The 22887-nt window shown below is 51.2% G+C and overlaps 1 protein-coding gene across 3 annotated transcripts in view; it reads right to left on the bottom strand.

Moving 5' to 3' along the window:
• Nucleotides 1-259: 259 nt before the first annotated feature.
• Nucleotides 260-22887, bottom strand: part of LSAMP (limbic system associated membrane protein) — a 1021870-nt gene continuing 999242 nt past the window's right edge. For all 3 annotated transcript variants that reach the window (XM_074897459.1, XM_074897458.1, XM_074897460.1), the window contains one exon: nt 260-7725. In XM_074897459.1, the coding sequence (XP_074753560.1) occupies nt 7628-7725 (98 nt within the window). In that variant the 3' untranslated portion in view covers nt 260-7627. The remainder of the gene's footprint in view (nt 7726-22887) is intronic.

Raw genomic sequence — 22887 nt, 5'->3', positions numbered from 1 at the left:
CCAAGCCACTTGCCCCTCCCCTGCTTGCAGCCTTGCACCACCTTGCCCCGCCAAAGGAGGGGAGGGAAGGGGCGGCCTGGCCAGTGTCCCCTGGGTGGGCTGGGAAGTCAGCACTAGACGCTATCAGAGAGGCGACAAGCCAGGGCATGCAAGGATGGGAGGGGAAATGAAGAAACATTACCTCTTTTTCACGTTTATTTAATTTTTGTATTTTTTTGTATTTTTTTAAGATCACAGAAGAGCAGAGCATTCATACATGTAAAGAAACAGAAACGAGATAACAGAAGTTAAATACATTGAGAAAAGAAAAAATAAAAAGCGTCTTTTTTTTTTTTTTTTTCCATCACTGGGTTTTGTTCATTCATTTGTTGTTTTGTTTTGTTTTGGTTTTTTTGGATCGGTTGTTTTACACACACACTTGCGCTTTTAAAATTTTCTTTCACAGAGCTAGTTCCCAAAACAAACCAATGGCAAAAATAAAATGGCCGTTTTCTCGTTTCGTTAAAGAGAAGTTCAGCTCATGTCTACAGTGCTGGGGAAAAATATATATAAAGATATAGATATATATATATATTTATATGTATATAACACTGTTAATGAGGAGAGTTCTAACCACCCCACCATGTAGCAAGAAGAAGGGACTGGCCTTCATTCTCAAGGTCTAGAGGATGAAACTTGGCTCCAGCTGGGAAAGTTGAAAGATTTTGGGAGGTGACAGTGGCACCGCGGAGGCAGGTTCCTGCTCTTTGCCCCTTCGTCCCTTTCCTGGCACACATGTGTGCTCCTGCACACGCGTGCTTTCTCCTGGTCTCCTCGGAAGGTCACCATGTCGCTGGGCAGGCAGGCAGAGCCATCCCCCGGAGCAAGCGGAGGAGCACGTATCTGGCTGAGTGTGTGAGGGAGTGCATGAGAAAGGAGGGCGTCTGTGTGGTTGGTAGCCACGAGGACTACTGTAGCATGTGTGCGGTAGCAGTTGCGGGGGGTGTGCGTCTGTGCCTGTGCGTGGCCAAAATGAGGAGCAAAAATTCAGAATTTCGGAGAAGGACAGACCCAGTTGGGAGGTGCTCTCCTCACTGGCTGGCTCCTGGGTGGTCTTGCTCCTCATGTCCACCCGTGGCCCACATGTTATGTACAGAAACATCCACACACCTGTTCCTAAGGCAGGGCCGGAGCCACTGCGGTCTCACTCTGTGCCTCACCATTGTCACAGTGGGGTGTGCACGCCCTGGGGGGGCCAGGAGATGAGCGCCTGATGTATCAGGAGCACAGGCAGGGAAGAAGGTCCTGCCCTACCTGGGAACGGCCCTTTTTGGATGTGATTTCTGCCCCTTCCCCAGCCGTGCTGCCCAAGAAGCCCTGCTGCGCATGCAGCCCCCCCTGCCCGTGCTGCAGTCATCTCCTCCTGACTTGCACTGCCCCTTCCTCCTCTGCTGCCTGGGCACTTCTACAAAGCTAGCGGCAGACGCTGAGCTGCTGTGGCACCAACTAACCTGAGCCTGCACCAAGTGAAGGACCCTTTGCTTGCCACCGGCCTGGGCTAATTAGAAGAGCTGCTTCTCTTTCCCAAGCCCTTCCTTGTCTGGTTTCCTTGCCTCATACACATCATCCCAAGTCACGGAGATACAGAGGACCATACCAACATATCCTCACCAAGCTGACTTCTGCTTTCCTGTTACGGTGAGTTAATCAACAAGCAAACACCACATATTGCCCAAATGGAAGCCAACCATCAAGTAAAATTTGGGGGGCTGTAGGAGCTGCCTGAACATTGTTCTAGCAAGTTACAAGAAGGAAAAGAGAAAGAGGTTTTAATGGTGTGACACAGCTCTTTAGTCAGCAGGAGTCATGCAGTTTAAAAAAAAAAAAAAAAATCCTCTGGGCATCCCACTGGAAATGAAACCACTCTAAGATTAGTGTTGAGAGGCCATGGTCTCCTCGCTGGTGAATCTGGGTGTTCTGCGCATGGATGATGGACAGCTCTTTTCCGCTGGCATCACATCTTGGAAATCACCATCCATTTTTTCCATCACTTCCCTGCCTGAGGTTCTGCTCCTTCCATGGGACAGTTTGCTCCCAGCATCCCTAACTCAAGAAGTTTTGTGTACTTGATTCAGAGTAGCAGTAAGATTGTTCACCATCAGAAAAGAGAGAGAGAACTGCTCAGCCCACTAGTATCTCCTCTGTAGGACTGTCTTGGTTAGCTGTCCTTGGTGTCAGTTGCTACATCACATCAAGCACCATGATGATTTGGGCCGTGGGTCAGTGTGCTTGGAGGAGAGGAAGCAGAGGTGTGAGAGGGGTTGGGAGGAAAACAGCTGTTTCCCTGTGCCCACAGACTCCCCCATCGGGGAGGGGATGAAGTGGTAGAGCACTGCACAAAGATCGAGCTGAAACATCACCCGGTGGCGGGGGTGTGAAGGACTCTAAAGTAGCTCTTCCAACTTCCCGATCCTCTTCCCCAAATGCTCTTGAATCATCAGGACTCGCTGTTGCTCCCCCAAATTCCTTCCAGGTGTGCAGCCTCCACTCAGCCTGGAGACCATGTGGCTATTGATGGCAACTTTATCCATGCTGTGAGTTTGGACTTTCAAAATGGGGGTTGCTCAGACAGGTGGCTTGGGGGCATGGTCTGGATGCACCTGGAGCTAAGAAGAGCTGTTGGGGCTTGGATATACTTTGACCAAAAGTGGGGCAAGCAGCAGTACATGAAAGATCTGCCCAAGTGGTGAACAGTCAGTGGCGTGAGAAAGGTGTGCAGACAAAGACTAACTCTCGACACAATGTATGTCACCAATGAAATCTTCATGAATGGCACGTTAACATGCACTTGGTGCTAGCATGGGGCGACACAACTTCACTGGTGAAGAAAGTGGGAAGAGGGGAGGAGGGGAGTGCATCACTGAGCAACATACCCGCAAGCTGCGGGGCTGCAAACAAACAAAAATGAACACAACTGCCAAGATACAGGTGTCGGCTGGAGCGTCCCACGTCGCCCTTCCCAGCCGTTCAGAGACAGGCATCTGCTTTGTTTTCCATCTGACCAGACACACGCTCCAAGCAACATGCTACAGTCACGCATGGAGTTCATGTGGCTCGGGGTGGCCGCATTTCCCCTGTCCAGTTCCTTTCAGAAAGACTTGCCTTCACCCCTCCTCTCCGTCATCTGAAAAGGGTTAGAAATCTGCTAGCAAGTATGGGGCCATATATTAAATCTAAGTCTTTGTTCCTCTGCTTGGACATTACCAGACATCTTGTAATATTTACAAACCAGTAGAAGAAATACAATTTTTTTCTTTTTCTTTTTTTTTTTTCCATTTTGTTCGTTTCTTTTTATAACACTAAATGTTAAATTGCCATCAATCAAACACAATTACACTAACAAGCTCAAGGAACTGGTGTCCCATTCCAAACTCCCATCTCCCTCAGTCCCCAACCAGCTGAGAGGCAGCAGGAAGCAAGAGCGCAGCTTTTCGGGAGGGGATGGGGAAGACAGCAACATGAATGTGGAGGAGAGGTGAGGAGGAGAAACAGTTTCAGAGAAAGTGAGCCTGAGACATGAAAAACACCCTTTGCAACATCTCTGTCAAAGGGCGGAGGGGAGAAAGAGAATGGGGAGAAGCGTTTGACCTTGCCTGTGTTTCCTGGGTTCACCTGGGCTCTCCTCTCGACAGAGGCTTTGAGCGATGCCTGCTCAAGCTAACGAGAAACAGGGGGGGATGTTCACAGCATCCTACGACAGCTCGCAGGATTAACTTCTTGGAGTAAATCAAGCTCCAGCCTACCCATGACTCCCCCAGCCCTGCTAGGACCAGACATTGCCAGGAGTGGGGCTGCCAGCTATCCTGCAGGTAAAAGGCCTACTTGGTATTTGTGGCTTTTCTCAGAAAGGTCTGCAAATAACTGGCTTTAACCCCGTTTCACAGCCATGTGACAGAGGCACAAACCTGCCCAGGTCGTGCAGGCAAGACCAGATCCCAGCACCAGGGTTGTGGCCATTTCCTCCAGCTCATAGGCAGATGGCTTAAAAAAAAAACAGGTGTCCTGTTTTTAGTAATATATTTCCCTTTAACTATAAGCCTCTGGTGACTTATCTAAAAAATATCCCCTCAAAACTCTTCCAAAGCAAAAAAAGATGTGAGACAACGAGGTGCTGGGACTTGTGACCACCACCACACCATAGAGCTCTGATGTGTGTGAACCCAGTGCCTAGGATTGACCCCACAGCGACAAAACCCCATGCAGAGGACAACACACGGGACGGACCTTACAATAGCAGCCAGGTTGACATCAAAGAGAAGCCCCAATCTAAAGAAAATGGTGGGCTTGACCCAGCCCTTAGGAACAGCCGGTAACAGCAAGTCACTGCAGGCTGCTCACCTTCTCATGACAAGACTGTGACAATAAACCCAGTTGTAGGGACAGCCCTGAGAACAAGAAATGCCAGAGATGAGGTGTTTTCCCTCGTGCCAGTGTGCTGAAGAGGGTGCAGCTCCCAGCCCCAGCTTCTGGGACCAGCATCAGCTCGCAGCTGTACCAGGGGGGTGAGAAGCTCTGTTGCAGCAGAAAATCTGGAGTTGTTACTAAGACACGGAATGACATGACCATCCCAAGAGGTAGGTATGAGGACTGGGGGTGTCTGACTGCCCTGAAGGATATAGTGCATTTTTTTTCTGGGCCACAGCAGACCTGTCTCCAAAGCAGAGACACAAGTCCCTTCAACAACTGGAAATGGGGAGCTGTCCTGCATGCCTTGGGTGGATTTCAAGCATCAGTTTCCCATCTGTCCCCTCTTGCACTTAGACAAACACCCCCAAGTATGGCTTTGTGCCTGGGGGAGCAGGGAGAGCATAATTTACCACCATCCAAATCCACTGCGGATCTATAGCAAGTCTGCCATCACCCAAACTTCAGCCTCTTCTGTCTCTCTAGTATCTCCTTGCTCATTCCGGCTGCCTGCAGGCAGCCCTTCCCTGCCTGCTGCTGCCTGGAAGAGCTGAGCTCAGTGAAGAGCAGAGGAGGCAGGCGCCAGCAGCGCTGCAGGGAAAGGTGAAAGCGCCATGCTGAACGGCAGCGACAGGCCTTGGTGGAGCATGTCCCAGCCAGACAGGCTCACAGACAGCAATTCCCACTTTTCTTCCCAGCAGGGGACCACCGGGTGGGTATCCCCTCCCACACACTGCAGGGCTGCAAGCCCAAGCTGTTTCCCCCTTGCCTTCAAGAGCACACAAGCACGGCTGTCAAGGGTGCTGCTACCGCACCAATTCACAGGGCAAAGACAGAAACACAAGCTTGCTGGTTCTTGAAAGCTCAGTGGTGCGAAGCACCTGTAAAACACACCGTACTGTCATGGGATGGTCACTCGACTTGTGTGGGCTAACTCATGTTCCTTCCTGCACATCCCTCCCGCCTAAAAAACCCACGTGGCTACCTGATAAACCCTGTGTTTTATCATCTTTGCTGCTGTGGATGCTAGGGCTTGTGATGGGTCAGGAAACACAGGAGTCTTCTCCCTGCTGCCCCTGCTCACACACACACTGGGGCCACTGAAGCATGGGACCGTTGGCTTCCCCTCCCCCACTGCTTGCTCTGGCTCCTGCTGGTGTGGCAATTTCCAGCCACCACCCAGCATCTTCTTAACCCGGTTTCTCACAGCCTGTTCTCTCCCTCTCTTTCTCCTCACTCCAGAGCCACTGGAGTGTCTCCTGTTGGCACCTCTGCATGGGATTCTGCCATGGAAAGGCTGATGGCAAGCGCTCGCCCTCTCCAGCAACATCAGCACTTTTCAGATGAGAAAAGAGCAAGGGGAATTGTGCTGCCTACTTCTTTGCTGCACCACTTTAGCCTCCTTCTTTACAAGTCCAGGATTTTGGACCTGACATTTGTTTTATTTCTTATGTTCACAGATCCTGGACATTTTCTGACCCAGTTTGTTTCAAATGTGGAATCTGCAAAGTGAGCTTTGCAGCAGCAGTGGTGTTAGAATACACACACACACACACACACACACTTACACTCACCCTTACGTAGCGTATGTTTCCTTTTGTAACAGGGAGGACAGTAAGAACAACAACAAAAAAGGGTATTGGCTCTTATTTTTTGCATGACTACCAAAATGGTTAGGAATGACCAGACTGTGTTTTTTTTTCACGCTGAGGCGCTGTTCCTACACAAGCACTATATCTACAGGCATGGCTGCTCGGTGATGTTTAAGGTCTCATCCCTTGCATTCCACCTTTCCCCAGGAGGAGCGGGCAGCTGCATTCTCCACTGTGTTGTGCTGCAGGCCAGTCCCAGTTTCTTCTGCTTATTTGGACAAATGCACACGTGTGCACACCCCCATGCGTGTGTGCAAGCACTCATGCAGAGCAAGGGCTGCTATGCCGGTACTTGAAGGCGGAGACGGATTGCAGGTGGGAGAGAAAAAAAGGCTAAACACGGGTGCAGACTGACTCTTGCAAGCAAGGTGGCCAGGAGTCAAAAATCCAGGACGCTGGAGAGGGGACACCATGGGAACCTGTGTTGCATCTGCCCCTCTCTCCTCGCCCCTCTTCTCTGCCTGAGTGATCTCTCAGCATCTTGTCTCATACTTACAAGGCAGGACATTATCTACAGCAGGATGAGCATATGTACACATGGACTGTTCCTTTTGCATGCTTTGAGAGAAAGAGAGAAAGAGAGAGAAGGCGGAGACGAGAGCTGCACATACATGCATGCACGCACGCACGCAGGCATACACGGGAGAAAAACACTTGGTCTGAGGGGTGACACCTGAATTGAGGGGGGAGAGGAAGAGGATTAAAAGAAAAGAAAGTATGTTTTCAGTAGAGTTGACACAGCTTTAGTTCAGGCCAGCGAGCATGATGTTGCATGAAGGAGGGGACAGGAAATAAGGTGTTCAGCAAGGGCTGGGGGCACAGGGGCACAGGGTGAAGTGAAGAGAGGAAGGGGTTCTTCACAGGACACCAGTGTGCAGAGAGCTTCAGGTGACTTGCTCTGGTTTGTGGCTTTTTTCTTTTTTTTCTTTTTTTTCTTTTTTTTTTTTTTGCTTTCAAAAGTATGAACTGGTTGAGCATTGGCTCACAAAAATGACCCAGGGCATCCAAAAAGTTAAGTGGCTACAGACATCGAAGCAAAGACCTCTTTCTGCAAAAGAAAGAAAGAGGAGGAAGGAAGGAAGGTGAGGGAGTATGGAAAAGAGGAAGGAGGAGAGAAAAGAAAAGGGATCTTCTGTTCGATTGGCTTTGCATGTTTTGTTGGATTGTTTACATTGCAGCATCCTCCAGTGACACGATCCTTGCTGGTGCCCCATTCTCTTCCTCACTTTGTGTTGCCTCCTAGACGGTCGGTGACTTGACAGGCGGCTTGTCAGGTTTCAGATTAAATGTTGCTGAGTCTTCTTTGCTGTAATTTTTCCTCTCCCCCCTCTTCACTCCTGAACACACAAAAGTTGTGAAAGAAACAGTCCTCTCTCTCTCTCTCCCCCCCCTCTCTTTTTTCTCTCTCCCCTCTCTTCGCTCTGTCTCCTGTATAACGCGTTTTGTTTTGTGTGTTGTTGTTGTTGTTGTGTTGTTGGTTTTTTTTAATTATTATTATTATTATTATTATTATTTTTAAATTCTGATTTGTATTAACATTTGCTGAGTAGGCAGAGCAGGGACGCTGCCAGCAGCCACAGTGGGACGGCCAAACTCATGGAACCGTTGTCTACTCTCCCTGTGCCGGGTCCTGCAGGGTGCAAGAAGGGAGAGAAAAGAGAACAAGATTACACATGGCTGAGCAAGACGGGGTAATGCAGGAACGTGGCCATTTGCTCCCGGGCTGCTCCTGTGGAGGGTGCAGCCACCATCCCTCTTAGGTGAGCCTCCATCCAGCCCAACTGCCGGCTCCTGCCCACCAGCTCCTTGGCATCCTCCCCTCCCGCCCAATGCTCCGATGGCACATGGCTCTCCCAAAGCAACACCCAGGCTGGAGAAACGGGGCCTGGAGCAAGCGGGAAGGCTCATCCCTGGCTGCTGGAGCCCGTCCCATCCCTTGCCGTGCCTCTGGCTGGCACCCACTGGCCGCCTGGTGCGGGGGCACGGCTCACACCTTCGCACGGCGCATCCCCCCCTCCCCAGCCACCAGCCCCACGCCTCCCCTCCCTGACACCTTCCCGGCAGTGGCCCTGCGATGTCAGGGCTTGTTGTAATTCTGTACAGTGGCCAGTGCCTGTCTGCAGCCAGACACCGGCTCCGCAGGGGCTGATTCATCACAGCAGTCCAATCAATAAACATGGGCCCAACCAGTGGCCACCTCCCCTCCCAGGGGCTGCGCCGTAATTATTTATTTCTTAATGGGGGTGAAGGAAAGCTTCACCATTGTGTTTATGGCCCTGTGGCAGACACCTACAAGGCTAGGGTGCAGGGTGTGCCAGGGAGGTTGATTTTTGCATGAGGGTGGGAAAGGAACTTGCAGGTGCGTGTGCGCACATGCACGGGGGTCTGTCAGAGGGGGCAGGGAGGAGCGCTCTGCCGCAGACACAAATAATGCAGCCTCGCTCCAGGACTATTAAGTGCTAACACTCCTGACATCTTCTCATTCATCCTCTCATTTATGGGTTCCCTCTTCTGGATGGCTTTAAAGGCAGCAATGCTGTTTTAAATTCACCCTGCAATACCAAGCCTTGGCAGCCTTTTCTTTAGAATGGGGCAGGGAGGTGTATGTGGCTATGGTTTTGTAAAATCTTGCTCATTGTGTATACGTACACAAAGGTGTACGCATATATTTATATGCATATGTACACACACGTGTACATGTACACATACACATATATGAGTACGTATATGCAGTGTTTTACACACAAGGAGTGCAGGAAGATGCTGAAGTGTGGAGACGGCGATGAGTATGTTGGGACTGATCTGCTGTGGAAGAACCTGCTTACTGCCAAGAAGAGCTATTTCTAACATCAGGGGGGAGCCAAAAAAAAAAGGGCCTGTGTTGAGGAGACACCCATGGGTCCGACATGCAGCTGCTCCCTCTCACAACCTGCAGAGTTTACCAGGCGAAGAGCCCCTCTCTAGGGGGTGGAGCAGGGGTGCCACAGGCTTGCTCAGCAGCACAGTCGCTATTAAAACTCTAGCTGATGAACTAAAAGGCAGCAAATCCAAGAAGGATGTCCCCAGAGCCCCTGAAATTCTGTAGCACTTTAATTAGTGTGATTTCTTCCTAATGTAGCTCATCAGTTACTAGATCAGCTGTTTGTGGCCCAGTTCTATTTTTTCGCTATTAAGTATGTGCTGAATTGTGTGGAAAATTGATATTCCATCTATGGCTTCTTTTTTCAGTTAGTCCCTGCTCATATTTTGTGGCTTGTCACACAAATCCTACAACACTGTTTTTTCACTCCTTGTTTGGGTGACAGGAATTTACTTTCCCCTCTGAGCTCAAAAACAAGTTCAGCTGCCACACTTACTTGACCTATGTTTCAAAGAAAGCATCTTTCATGGTCAAATAATTGGAGGGAAGCTGTTTGGGACCACTTGCATCCCATATTGGCAGTGAAAAGGTCCCAAAACATGACTCCTCTGGCGCAAAACATGAGTCTTGTGGCCCAGCAAATAATCAAGAACATACCAGGTAGGGTGGGTCACCCACAAAAAGTTTTCAGCTACCACATATTTATGATTTGGCTAAAATACTATTTCACTAACACATACATGGACATGTATGTAACACATACATACATGGCAACCATCCCCCTCCTTGCCAATTTTCAAGGGTGCCCCTGCAGTCGGAGCAAAGGCGTGTGTGTGCCTGCAGAGGCATGGAACGCACCGCAGAGGCAGGGCTGCATTTGGGGTATTGCTGCCTTCACACGTGAACAGCATGGCTTGGGGTGTGGGGGATAGAGGGATGGAACGGGATGGGATGGGATCTCTGGATTTCTGGAGCACAGGTCTGATGGGGAGCAGCTGAGGGAACTGGGAGTGTTAGTCTGGAGGAGGCTGAGGGGAGACCTCATGGCCCTCTCCAACTGCCTGAAAGGAGGGTGCAGAGAGGGGGGATGAGTCTCTTGAGCCAAGGAACAAGCACCAGGACAAGAGGGAATGGCCTCAAGCTGCACCAGGGCAGGGTCAGACTGGCTCTTAGGAAGTATTTCTTTGCAGAAGGGGTTGTTGGGCGTTGGAATGAGCTGCCCAGGGCAGGGGGGGAGTCCTCATCCCTGGAGGGGTTGAAGAGTCGGGTTGACCTGGCGCTGAGGGATCTGGTGGAATTGGGAACGATCAGGGTGAGGTTAATGGTTGGGCTGGAGGAGCTTCAAGGTCTTTTCCAACCGAAACGATTCTGTGCTGCAGCCCCTGGACACGGACTCTGTGTTTTACAGTTGAGCTCGCTCATGCTGCATTTTCTGTCATATATATCGTAAAAACGTGGGAGGGTTATAGGTCAGTCACAAAAGATCTTGAAAGCTTTGAGAGTTTAGGCTTTGGCGGGGGGGGGGGGGGGGGGGGGGGGGCTAATTGCTGAAACTAAAAAAATGTTCCTGAAAATGTTAGGAGAAACTAAAATATTCATCTTTGAGTGAGCCTTGTTGCAAAAGTAGCATCTGTCCCCGCCGCACCCCGCCTGGGCCCCGCTGCCACTGCCCACAGTAGCCCCCAGATGTGGGAGCCCAGACCCACGCGGGAGAGGCCTCTCAGCGGCGCTCACGCCCAGCTCACCCCCCCCCACCCACCGCCTGCAACGCCCCTCTCAGCCCCACAGGCGTGCACGCGTGGGCAGCCACAGGCGCGTCCACCTCCCGAAACCCGCCCCCCCGGCCCTCACGGCCTCAGCCCGCCAAAGGCCTCAGCCCGCCACCGCCGCGGTCTCTACCGCCCCCTGCCGGCCGCCGCCGCCCCCCGGGGCCGCCCGCTCCTCCCGCCGCCACAGCCGCGGGGTTTTTTTTTTGTTTCTGTTTTGGGGGTTTTTTTGGAGGCGGTGTGTGGATGTTCCGGGGAGGGAGAGACCCCTCCGACAATCCTCGTGCCCGGTTGCGCTGCCCTGCTGCCGCGCTTGGCCTCGGCACAGGCTCGGGGGCAGCACGCACCCGGGCCCGGCGCTCGGAGCCACGGAGCGGCCCCGTCTGTGGGCGCCGGGGGGTAGCTCCGATAAACGAGTCTCGGGTCTCGCCACTCCCCAAACCTCCAGCCCGTGCTCGGGGAGTTTTGCTCGGCAAGCTGATCCCCGGGGCTAAGCCCTGCCCTGCGGTCTGGCGGCAGCTCGAAGTCCGTGACCAGGGCGGAGGCTCTGAGGGAGGGGAAGGAAATTGGGATTGTGCTGTCAATGAGTTAATGCGAGTATCTGGCAGCATTTCACAAATAAACCCCTTAAGGGACCCCCAGGCCCCAAACGGCTGAGCGAGTCAGATCCCATGAATCAAATCAAGAAGGAGTGGACTAAAAATTGGCAAGGACAAAACAATTGCGCTACTTCTCCTTGCTCCAAATCATGGGACATTTAGGCACCCAGTGTGGATGCAGTGGAAGCCCTGTCGTGGCGCCCAACCGAGCTGCAACAGCCTCCCCGGACACTGTGCCCCGTGTCTGTGAGGGTTCATCCCTGCCACGCGTTCACCCTGGGACATCCGCAATGGTGTCATGGCACGAGGTCACCTTGGCTGAGATCTAGAGAGCTGGAGCTCCCTCAGGGCTGAATGGGACCCCGTCCTCTCCCCAAAGCGGGGTAACGCGAGCTCTGTCCTTAAATTTAACTGGGAAAGCGTGGTGCTACCATGACCTTGCTGCTCCTGCCCACCTGTGTCTAACAGCCCTGTGCACCAGCCCTGCACAGGGACACTTCTGGGAGGAGTGGCTGGAGAACTGCCAGTCAGAGAGGGACCTGGGGGGTGTTGATTGACAGCGGGTGTTGATTGACAGAAGGCCAATGGCATCCTGGCTTGTGTCAGCAATAGCGTGGCCAGCAGCGACAGGGAAGGGATCTGACCCCTATGCTCAGCACTGGTGAGGCCGCTCCTCGATGAGTGGGTTCAGTTTTGGGCCCCTCACTCCAAAAAGGCCATTGAGTGACTTGAGCGTGTCCAGAGAAGGGCAACGGAGCTGGTGCAGGGTCTGGAGCACAGGTCTGATGGGGAGCGGCTGAGGGAACTGGCGGGGTTTAGTCTGGAGAAGAGGAGGCTGAGGGGAGACCTCCTGGCCCTCTACAGCTCCCTGAAAGGAGGGCGCAAAGAGGGGGGATGAGTCTCCTGAGCCAAGGAACCAGCGCCAGGACAAGAGGGAATGGCCTCAAGTTGCGCCAGGGAAGGTTTAGACTAGGTATTAGGAAGCATTTCTTTGCAGAAGGGGTTGTTGGGCGTTGGAATGGGCTGCCCAGGGCAGGGGGGGAGTCCCCATCCCCGGAGGGGTTGAAGAGTAGAGTTGACCCAGCGCTGAGGGATGTGGTGTAGTTGGGAACAGTCAGCGCTAGGTTAATGGTTGGACTAGATGATCTTCAAGGTCCTTTCCAAACTAGTTGATTCTGTGATTCTGTGAACTTCCCCACACTTCCAAGCAGGGATGTAGAAGGGGCGGTGAAGCCCTGCAGCGTGGGGCTTCAGCAATTGCATACATACCCCCAGGCAAACCCTTCCACGCAGTATGACGCAGCAGAGTTGCTGCCTGCTCTCATGTGCCGGCAGTGCTGCAAGAGCTTTACCAGCCTCACTAAAAGACCTAGCATCTGCCACTGCTAAGGATGCCTGACCTTTCCCATTATAAGGCCCTGTTTGCACAGCACTTTACAGACATCATCAGGGCAGGTGGAACAATCCCATGCTGGGTGTTTGCCTTGGGCTGATTTTATTTTTTTTTAAGTGGAAGAGCAGCAGACAAAATACTTTTGCTGTGTCTGAGAGCAAGGCTTGAGGAAGAAAAAAAAAATGTTTATTTTAATCGTAAGAACAAAGAAAGCCAGCGACTGTACCTCAGAACATTTTTCCTGCTCTGATGCTTGAGCCTCGCAAGAGTGCAGAGATGTGGCCTCTCAGAAAAAGGTAAATAGCATCACAAAACTGTCATCTGCCTTCAACACCCTTGGAGAGAGGGTCCCCCAAAGACTTCACATGTCTTGAATGGCTTTCCTGGGTCACCTCGGTGGGTCAGTGCTTTTGCCCCTCACAGGTTTCAGGCACCCCCATACAACTGGCACAGCACAGCTGGGTCTGGTACCCTGGCTCCTCCCAGAAGGGCTGCAGGCTAGGCTAGCCCAGGGCTTGCTATAGAGGACATGGGTATGTATGCTAGTTTCCATGGTATAGCTGTAATGCTTTCTTTTGTTTTGTTTCTCTGTGTGTCATGGCTCGTGAACTACTCCCACTCCTGTGAAGGGTGTAGGAAAAGACATGGCAAGAAGAGTGGTGGGGCTTGGGTGAGACGGTGGAAGGAGAGGGGAAAAGCAGGGTGTGCTGCTTATGTTCACAACAAACCATAGCAAGATTGCAAAGCCAAGGGCGGCTCTCTTCCTCAAAACCAGCCTCTGTCCAAGAGGAACATACCAGCTCTACTGTGTTAGTCCAAGGTTAGTCTAACCTCCAGTTCTGTCCCAGGGCCAGCTGGGAGCACGTGGCCAGCAAGGCATCACATCGGCCTGCCTCAGGTGCTTCAGAGTCATCCTGAGCTGGCAGAAGCTGCACTCCTTGACAGATTCGGTTTTTCTTCCATGAGCATGTTCAGTCAGTTCTGGACTGCCTGAAGACTTCCATATCCACAACCTCCCTCTGCTTTTAAGGAGCACAGTGGTAGTCAGCTGCCAGCAGTGATATTAAGGCCACACATTAAATTTGATGTTATGTTCTCCTGTGACTTTAGGACCTCGGCATTAACAGAAAGCCTGGCACACTGCCCGTTACTAATTGCTACCTGAACCAGCTAGATTAAAACTGTCTCAGTCACGCCTTGCTCTGCAGTCTCCTCTGCTGACTACAGGAGAGCCAGGCTAAGGAAACTGCTCAGCTGGAGAAGAATTAGCTGGGGTGTCTTCAGGTCTCCCTAGGAAAGACAGAGATGAGTTTTTTTGTCATGGAAACTGTTAAGAAAGAAGCTACCCAGTGTCAAGAGATTGGTGGCCGCTGAATGCTCAAGTCCCAGTCACAGAGCTGCAAGTCTCCCCACGAAACCTGGGGCAGAGCTGTTACTGAGCCCTCAGTGGATGCTACCCAGGCAGCTGAAAAGAGCAGAGTTTAGCTGTGAGAGGACTTGGTAAGATGCCCCATGAGACCTAAGCAACTGAGACTCCAGTGGTGCATCCTCTGTGGCACAGGCTCGACCTCCAGAGATGAGACTAGCTGAAGGAATCACCAAGAGGGGAGCAGACTCCCAAGGCTTGACTTCTGTGGGTGAATAAAAGAGCTCTTTTTCTCCCTGCCTTCAAGCCTTGAATTTATAGTGCTACAGGCACTGTGACACAGCTTGGCAGCAGTGGCCAAGGTCAGAAGGCTGCTCGGTAGCCCTGTATAGGCCCTGACTTAGGGATGGCTTTGGCCCCTCAAAGCCTTCAGTGCCTATTTGGGGTTGGGGGCTGCATGAGGAAGTGATAAATATGAAAGGAAGATTCTGCCAGGCCAGAGGCACAGCAAAAGGCTGCTGTGATGAGATATAAGAAAGGGGTAATATGGACTGAGGCGGTACGATGAGCCTTACGCTTGTACCAACGCAGGGCCACAGAGCAGAAAATGGTATCAGGGAATGTCTTTGATTGAAACAGCAATATGGGCACACTCAGCTCAGGACATGGAAGAGGGAAAGAGGAGGAGATGTCAGGCGGGGTGAGGATGGGGAAATGTAGGAGCTGATGTAAGCATGCAGGTTGGACAGGTAACAAGAACAGGTCCTGGGAGAAGGGGAGATGAAGAGAGGAAATTAAACGCAGATGAGGCGTAGGGAAGCAGGGATGGTGGGAGAGAGGCAGGTACAGGGAAATGCTGCATTTTTATGGGAAAGGGGAGTTAGCACCAGAAATGCAACGGCAAGGAGTCACAGAATCACAGAATCATCAAGGTTGGAGAAGACCTTGTAGATCATCCGGTCCAACTATGAACCTCACACTGACCATTCCCAACTCCACCAGATCCCTCAGCACTGGGTCAACCCGACTCTCCAACCCCTCCAGGGATGGGGACTCCCCCCCTGCCCTGGGCAGTCCATTCCAATGCCCAACAACCCGGTCAGTACCATCTCTGGTCAGAACTACAGGAGAAAAAAAGCGGGGATTCCTAGGGAGCTGTTTCGGCGTGGATGTGGCACCAGGTGAAGCTCAAACGCCAACAAACAGGTATGAGAGAGAGCACGGAGCGGTAGGCGAAGGGATGCTGCGGCACTCGAGGGGTCAGCACTTGCCCTCCGGCTGCCCTGCGCAAAGTCCCTGGTGTCACCACACACACACACACCCACCCCTTAGGCTCTGCTTTGCCGGGCGATGGTTGCGGCTCTGGGCCGGGCTCGAGAGCCGCCGCGGCCGCCCAAGCGCCGCTTTCCCACGAGGTGGCAGCCGAAGGCCACGAAAAACCGAAGCTCCGGGCTCTCCCCTACCCGCCTCCCAAGCCCGGGCAAGTCCCCGGGCTGGCAATAGCAGCAGCTCGAAGTGGCAACCCGCCCCGCCCTGCACCACGCTCTCGGGAGAACCCTGGGGACCTGCACAGCAAAGCCCACGAGGGACCATGCGAAAGAAGGGGTACACTTCTGCCTGAGAGAGCCAAGTAGGACCACATTTTTGTGGCACGGAATGGGATGCCCATGGGTCTACATCTCTCTGCAAGCATCACCCAGGAGTATCCTTGCTATAACTGCCTGGGGGGGGGAGCAGATTGGATCTGCTGTTTGGTCATCCCCAACAAAAGCAAGACATCTACCTGCTAAGCAGCAAGAAGCAGCTGCTGCAGGGGGTGGTGATAAAGTTTCTATCCCATTCTACTTCCTGCACACTCCCTCCAGCTCTCTTCTGCGACACCAATAGCACCCCTGAGATAGCACCCCTGAAGGGACCCAAAAGAGAGGGGGATAGAGGCCCCTCACTGCAAAAAGGCCATTGAATGACTCGAGCGTGTCCAGAGAAGGGCAACGGAGCTGGTGCAGGGTCTGGAGCACAGGTCTGATGGGGAGCAGCTGAGGGAACTGGGGGGGTTTAGTCTGGAGAAGAGGAGGCTGAGGGGAGACCTCCTGGCCCTCTACAGCTCCCTGAAAGGAGGGTGCAGAGAGGGGGGATGAGTCTCTTGAACCAAGTAGTAAATGATAGGACAAGAGGGAGTGGCCTCAAGCTGCGCCAGGCAAGGGTTAGACTGGCTAACACTGGGTTGTTGGGCGTTGGAATGGGCTGCCCAGGGCAGGGGGGGAGTCCCCATCCCTGGAGGGGTTGAAGAGTCGGGTTGACCCAGCGCTGAGGGATCTGGTGGAGCTGGGAACGGTCAGGATGAGGTTAATGGTTGGACTGGAGGAGCTTCAAGGGATTTTCCAACTGAGATGATTCTAAGGTTGTGCCAATGCAACATAACCCTTGATGAACGGGCAAACAAGCCCGCTTGGTTGCAGAGAGTCATGCCTGCACATGTTGTGAGCAACGTGATCACCGCCAGCAGCAATGGAACCTAGGACTTTCAAGATTCCCAACACAGACCTTTAAAACAGATCATCTGAGATGCAGGCAGAAAGCAGATGTATTTCTGGTCCATACCCACAGGAGAAAAAATCACCCACATTTACCAATCTAGAATATGCTACTGGGTCCCATCATCTGAGTAAACCGAAATGGAGATAGGAAGAGAGACAGCAGGTACCAGTTTTTCTCTTATTAACAAAGAGTCCAGGGCTTGACCTATCTTTAGTGCTGATGGAGGACAGCCCACAGAGAAGTTTCAAAGGGCATCAGACTGCTACAGGCTCCTTATTTGCTTTGGGGAATCTGCCCTTGTTGAAGAACACAGAGTAAAACCTGGTGTAAGAGGATAATCTGCCCCCATGAGTTTCTAAATGGAGTGAGGCCTGGAGGAGGCACTGGAACAGGTTAGGAGGACTTGTCTACTCCTCTTATTAGGAGGAGTAATGGCAAACCCAAGTAGAGCTGGCCTGCTGTTTTTACAAGTGCTCTCCAATAACCTGAACGGCTCTGGAGTCCATGCTGTTGACAGGCTGACTCTACCTACAGGGGAGGCTGGAGTCCTGATTTTTGAGCAAAGAGGACCAAAAATTCGGGAGCAATGAAAAAAAAAACCTCTAAAGGACAAGGTGCAAGGGAAAGGGGATGTGAACTATACAGGTCTCTTTCTGTCATCTCACTCCCTGGGGCCTGGAGGGGTCTTAGGTTTTACACTTGCCAGCTCCTCTGCGGGAAGTAATTTTTCTAGTCTGTTGACTCTCTTGCCAGGGCTTCAGAAGATGAAATCTTTATTATCATGAAGGCTTAAAAGGGAGGAATACTGTTAATTCCATTTTCAAGGTCATACTTTGAAAGTTATTAATTTCTTTCTTCCAGGGCTTTGCACTCTACTCTGAGGCTTTAGGGATTAGCAGCTTCTACTTACTAGGGTTCATTTGGGGCTTTTTTCCTACTACTTTCCTGTGTCCTCCCCTCCCTTTTGAGAAGAAGACACAATTTTTCACTCCCTGCTCTTAATATTGAAACTACTTTGTTCATTACCTTTCGTACCCCATTCTTCCCTACCAGTTCTGCTTCTGTAATTAAAACTTGACTGTGACTGCAGTGGCAATAGGCTGGCTGTTCTAGAGGTGGAAGTACCACTGTGTAAACGAGGGAGGATGCCCTCCAGCAACTCTCCAGCAAGATTAAGGAAATGTCTCTGGTGTCTATCAATCTTACCTCTTGGTTTAATGTATTTCAGAATTTGCTCATGCTTTTTTAGCACTGAACAGTCCTTCCCCATGTTTTGGAGCTCATTCATGGTGTACTAAGTACTCATCTATCATACCTCGTGTCTCAGCAAAGATTCATTCCGTAATGCAGTGCACCCATCCTTCCCTAAGGTCTAAAGAATATCCCTGAAATTGTATTTTGCAGTGTCTTTCTGAGAAGGGCATGGTGTTCAAAAGCTGGCTGCTTATACCATTTATTCTGGAGCTGGTTTACAGTACTCCTAGTCTAGAACTGAACTGTTATCCTAACTGGTGAGGCTGGTGGTGGCTAGAAGACCACCTATGTTTCAAGGTTACACAGATCTTTCATCACCAACTCTGTCTTGTAGGTATCAAAAAGTTCCACGGTTTTCTCACAACTGAAAAATAGTTCTCCCACCCTTTCCATTCCCCTAGCAGCTGGAGGAGATTTAAAACAAAGAAATCCAAACAGCTGGCAAACTACTGATAACAATATCAGTTACTTAAAACTGCTTTGTCTTCAAATAATTTGTTGAAGACTCATCCTACAAGTGAAACACCCAAGAAATACATAGCACAGACTTTTTCAGGGTCCATCACAGGGAATATCTAAGCTTTTTCTGCTATTCCTAGGATACAGCAATCCCTCCCCTGCTCACCTCTCAAGCACATGTATACGGCACAGAAAACAAAAGGTGACACCAGCACAGAGTCTGGTGTCTCAACAGGGAAAAAACAGCATAGCCCCCCTCACCCAGAGCACATACAGCCCTAGGAAGCAGGTTTGCTAATCAGAGGCTCTGGAACCTCTTAAAAAATTAATATTTTCATCAGCTTTATCTCTGTCTGTTTACCCACTTCATCCCTGTTATGGTTTTCCACAAGCTTTGCTGGATATTTGACACAAGAAAGATTTGAGTGGCTGTGAGAAGAAATGAAGAGGGAGTGACACACCAAAGGGTGACTGGAAAGGAGACTGGAACAGAAGGAGAACTAAATTGGGGTGGAGCATGACCAGCATGCTTGAGGTTGCTCTGGTATTGAAATCCCGTCGTATCAAGTAGTAAGCGACAGGACAAGAGGCAATGGCCTCGAGTTGTGCCAGGGAAGGTTTAGACTAGGTATTAGGAAGGATTTCTTTGCAGAAGGGGTTGTTGGGCGTTGGAATGGGCTGCCCAGGGCAGGGGGGGCAGTCCCCATCCCTGGAGGTGTTCAAGAGTCGGGCTGACCCAGCGCTGAGGGATCTGGTGGAGTTGGGAATGGTCATTGTTAGGTTCATGGTTGGACTGGAGGAGCTTCAAGGTCTTTTCCAACCTATACAATTCTGTGATTCTGTATCGCTTGCCTCTGCCCTTCTTATCCTTCTCCTCCAGTACCTGCAGCATGGTGCTCCCCCCAGCCTGTCTTCTTAAGGCCACCACTCCTCTCTGGGGACTCCCTTGCAGTGAACTTAGCAGAAACCAACCCTTGTCCCCATCCCTTCTTGCCTAGGAGTGGAACAAGCTAGGAGTAGGTTTCAGCCAGCCTTTGTCAAGGGCTGGCTGTGAACAACAGACAGTATGGGACCCATATCATGGGAATGCTATAAACAAGGCTGTGCACTTGTCTCAGCGTTTACAGTGATTTAGAGATTTCACGGGAGTCAAGCTGGGCCCACACGCTGGTGTAGGTCTCTAAAGCGTGCGGGCTAAGTAAATATTATGTTGTGTCACCTGTAATTCTCATCCAAGGATGGCTGCATGTATCTGTGTGCAATTCCAGAGTGAGACTCCTGGTCACCTTAACGCTCTAACAGTGCAAGCATGGCTTTAATGCCTGGCCCAGGCATGGGCAAAGCTGGAGCAGAAAGTCACAGGGGCTTCCCAGATCAGTAATTAAAAAGGAAAAGTTACTACGACTTACACAGGCAGCTGAGCTGGCCTTCAGCTGGATGAGTTGGGGCAATGGAAAAGATGCCTGCAGCCACTTTGGCTCATCCTTTAGATGTTTTAGGGTGCCTGGAAATCACTCAGGGACTGTGGGATGTGCCTCCAAGCATGGGATGTGCCCGTACAGTGCATAAGGTGACCTGACTGAGGGGTGTACTCATCCATCAGTGAGCATGCACCTCCAACATCAACCATAGAGGCTGCCTGGCCCGACCTCACTGGTTACCGCACACCCTTCTCCACGGCCTCACCCCTCGCTCCTGTCTATGCACTCATTCCCCAGATTGCCAAGGGACACATAGGCGACAACGGTGGGGAAGACCCAAGCCCATTCCTCCTTCACCAATAGGCATCTCCCTTTTGGAGGGGAGGTCTGCTGACAGACCAGGGATGGGAAGGCCTCCCAGGAGCACTCTGCTTTTTCTGCAGGCCTGGTTTCTTTTGGAATGGTTTGCTTTTTCCCTGTGCAACCCCTCCCTCCCAAATCCCACACCTCCCTTCTGCCGGTTGTTTTTGTTTTTAGAGAGAGCGCTTAGACAGCTGTATTAATCATGCAAGCCCAGCCATGTGTAATGTGCTTTATCAACAGCAGAGCAGACACTGAATGGCAACCGGTTCACGAGCGGGCCCGGTGCAGTGCCTGAGCCAGGAAGATAAACCTGCCGCTTCCCAAACCGACTTACCGTCATGGGTTAGTGAATGGAGAGACTGTTCACTTGGGACAATAACCAGAGGGGAGGCCAATTTGTTAGGCAAATTCTTGAGTGGTTTACACTGGAAATGGAAGGGGGAGGTGGAGGATGAAGGTGGGAATTGCTCTTTGGTCATTTTCTCTCAGGGGTGGGAGGAATTTTTGTGTGCGCCTAAGGATTAAATCAAGACAACAGAGGCTGTTCTTCATCCTCCTCCTTGCTGCCCTCCACGCTTCAGTCCCAGTCAGCCCAGCTGGCAGCTCAACATGGAGAGCAAGAGAGCCAGAGACCTGCTGTGCAGTGGCTATAAGTTGCCTTCATCATCTCTAAGAAGGAAGGTTCTGTTGATGGCTTCAGAAACCCATCTAACATACAGATGGTATCAGGCTATGACTATACTCTGCGCTGAGGATATCTATCTCAGGAGGGCTATAGCTTGCCTGAGCTCTGCTCTGCAGGGTAATCTGTCCATGCTACATTGCTGGCACTATCAGTGTCTCTGCTGGACAACTGATTTTCCACAGCAGTTGCTCTTCCGTGGGTTTGTTTCTAATCTCTGCAGTGCAGTTGTGTGTTTCCTCCCCCACTGGTTTCACCCACTCTCCCACCCGAGTTCTATGCCCCAACCTCTGTTTTGCAGGGCTGTTCTGCACGCATGCAAAACCACACCTGTGACTAAACAGACCTTGAAATGCCTTCCCCATCCCAGTGCGAGGGCCCAGCTCCAGGGAATATCTTTCTGGGACTTCCAGTCTCAGTTCCTACCCTCCACTGTTGCTCTTCCTCACTCGCTGGATTCTCCACAGCATTGCTACTGGAGAGGGTTATGCTAATATATGCAACCCAGGGCTCATTTTGGAATAAATCAATCTAAATTAAAATTAATGAACAAAAAGTACAGAAACAGATCAAGCAATAGAGCCATTTCTCTCTTTTCCCCCTGTGCCTCTCTTTTTTTCTTTAAGAAAGCTGGTTTCTTTTCTTTATGGGAAGAAGCAGGGTTTTATTTTTTTTAAGCAATCTCAGCAAACAGAAACTGTCTATTGCTATCCAGAAAAAAACATCAAGCAATGTTAGTAGCTGTAGTAGAAATAAATCTTGGCATTTCTCTTTTCTGTAAGATGCTGTTTCCAGCTACATCCCTACTACCCCTTTTGGAAGACACCATCACCTCTGACTTTGATTTGATTCACTTTTAACCACATGATCAAAATAAGATACAACACCACCTCTTGCCTAGTACCTATGAAATAGGAAGAAACAATTAATATGATGTTGGCCTTCTGCCTTCACTCTGTCTTGTCCTTCCTGTTCCCTTGGCTGAAAACCCCGCAGGCTTTGGCACCCAGTGTGTTCCCAGGCGTGAGGGACAGACACTGACCCCAAGCAGCAAGAGATGCTTGGCCTGCCTGAGCATCCACCCTGCAGAGCCACCTCTTTCTGCTCTGACCAAATGGAGAATGAGCTCTTTGGGAAATCTGCCTGGATACCACCAGTGGGAAGCAAGGAGAGCCACGAGTTGTGCTTCCCGACTAGGGTCATGGATGCTCTCGGGTGCTGGATGCCTGGGGCTCAGCCAGATTTCAGGGACAAGAGGCACCCTCTGAGTACTCAGGCACACATCCCTGCGGAGTGGCAAGTACAGCTGAACTATGGCCCCTGAATGCCTGAGAATTTATGGAAATGCCACCCTTGCACATGGCTCCAAACATGCCCTCCTGTGCTGGGCCCCTGTGGCCATTATTCTTCTATGTCAGGGTCACACCATTTTGGTCTGTTTATGCTGTGGTTTCCCCAGATCTGCCAACTATTTTTTTTTCAAAGGCTGCGAAGGCTTGGGTTTTCAATGACCCCTTCTTGGAGCCCAGCTCAGAAAGCACCCTCTGGCATCCGTGAAAAGGACTCCAGAGATGGATGGGTTCTTTAGCTGGCCACACCGTACTAGGAGGGCTGGTTTCTGTGGACTGCTCCCACACCACCGCTTAGTCTGCATTCTCTGATGTATTCCCCCATGCTTCTCTCCTTAGCTTCCAATATATTCAGATGTTCACCCTTTTGCCAGAGCAGACCCCGCTGTCACAAGAGCTGCCCGTTCAGCAGAACTGACGGGGCCATGCACTAGAGAAAGCGAAAGGGGAGCAAGGATGGGTGGAGGTGACCACTGCAACAGATGAGCTCTCTTCTCCGCAGCCAGGACCTCCATGGGGAGAGAAGAGGACTGAGAAGGTATTAGAAAGAAAGACGCTCACTGTTTCCCACTCTGGTCATCAGACCCAAATGAACATCTCTTTTCTCCCTTCCCCCAGCTCCCACCCACCTGATGAAGGCATTAGTGATAGTACAGGCTACACGGGCTACAGCTAAATGGAGACTAGCTACACTCTACAGTCATACAGGGTCATTCTCCGATCAGTGTGCGTTTTGACAGAA

This window comes from Athene noctua, chromosome 1 (assembly GCF_965140245.1).
Source record: "Athene noctua chromosome 1, bAthNoc1.hap1.1, whole genome shotgun sequence".
NCBI lineage: Eukaryota > Metazoa > Chordata > Aves > Strigiformes > Strigidae > Athene > Athene noctua.
The sequence above is the reverse complement of the archived record's forward strand: the minus strand, read 5'-3'. Positions and strand labels throughout refer to the sequence as shown.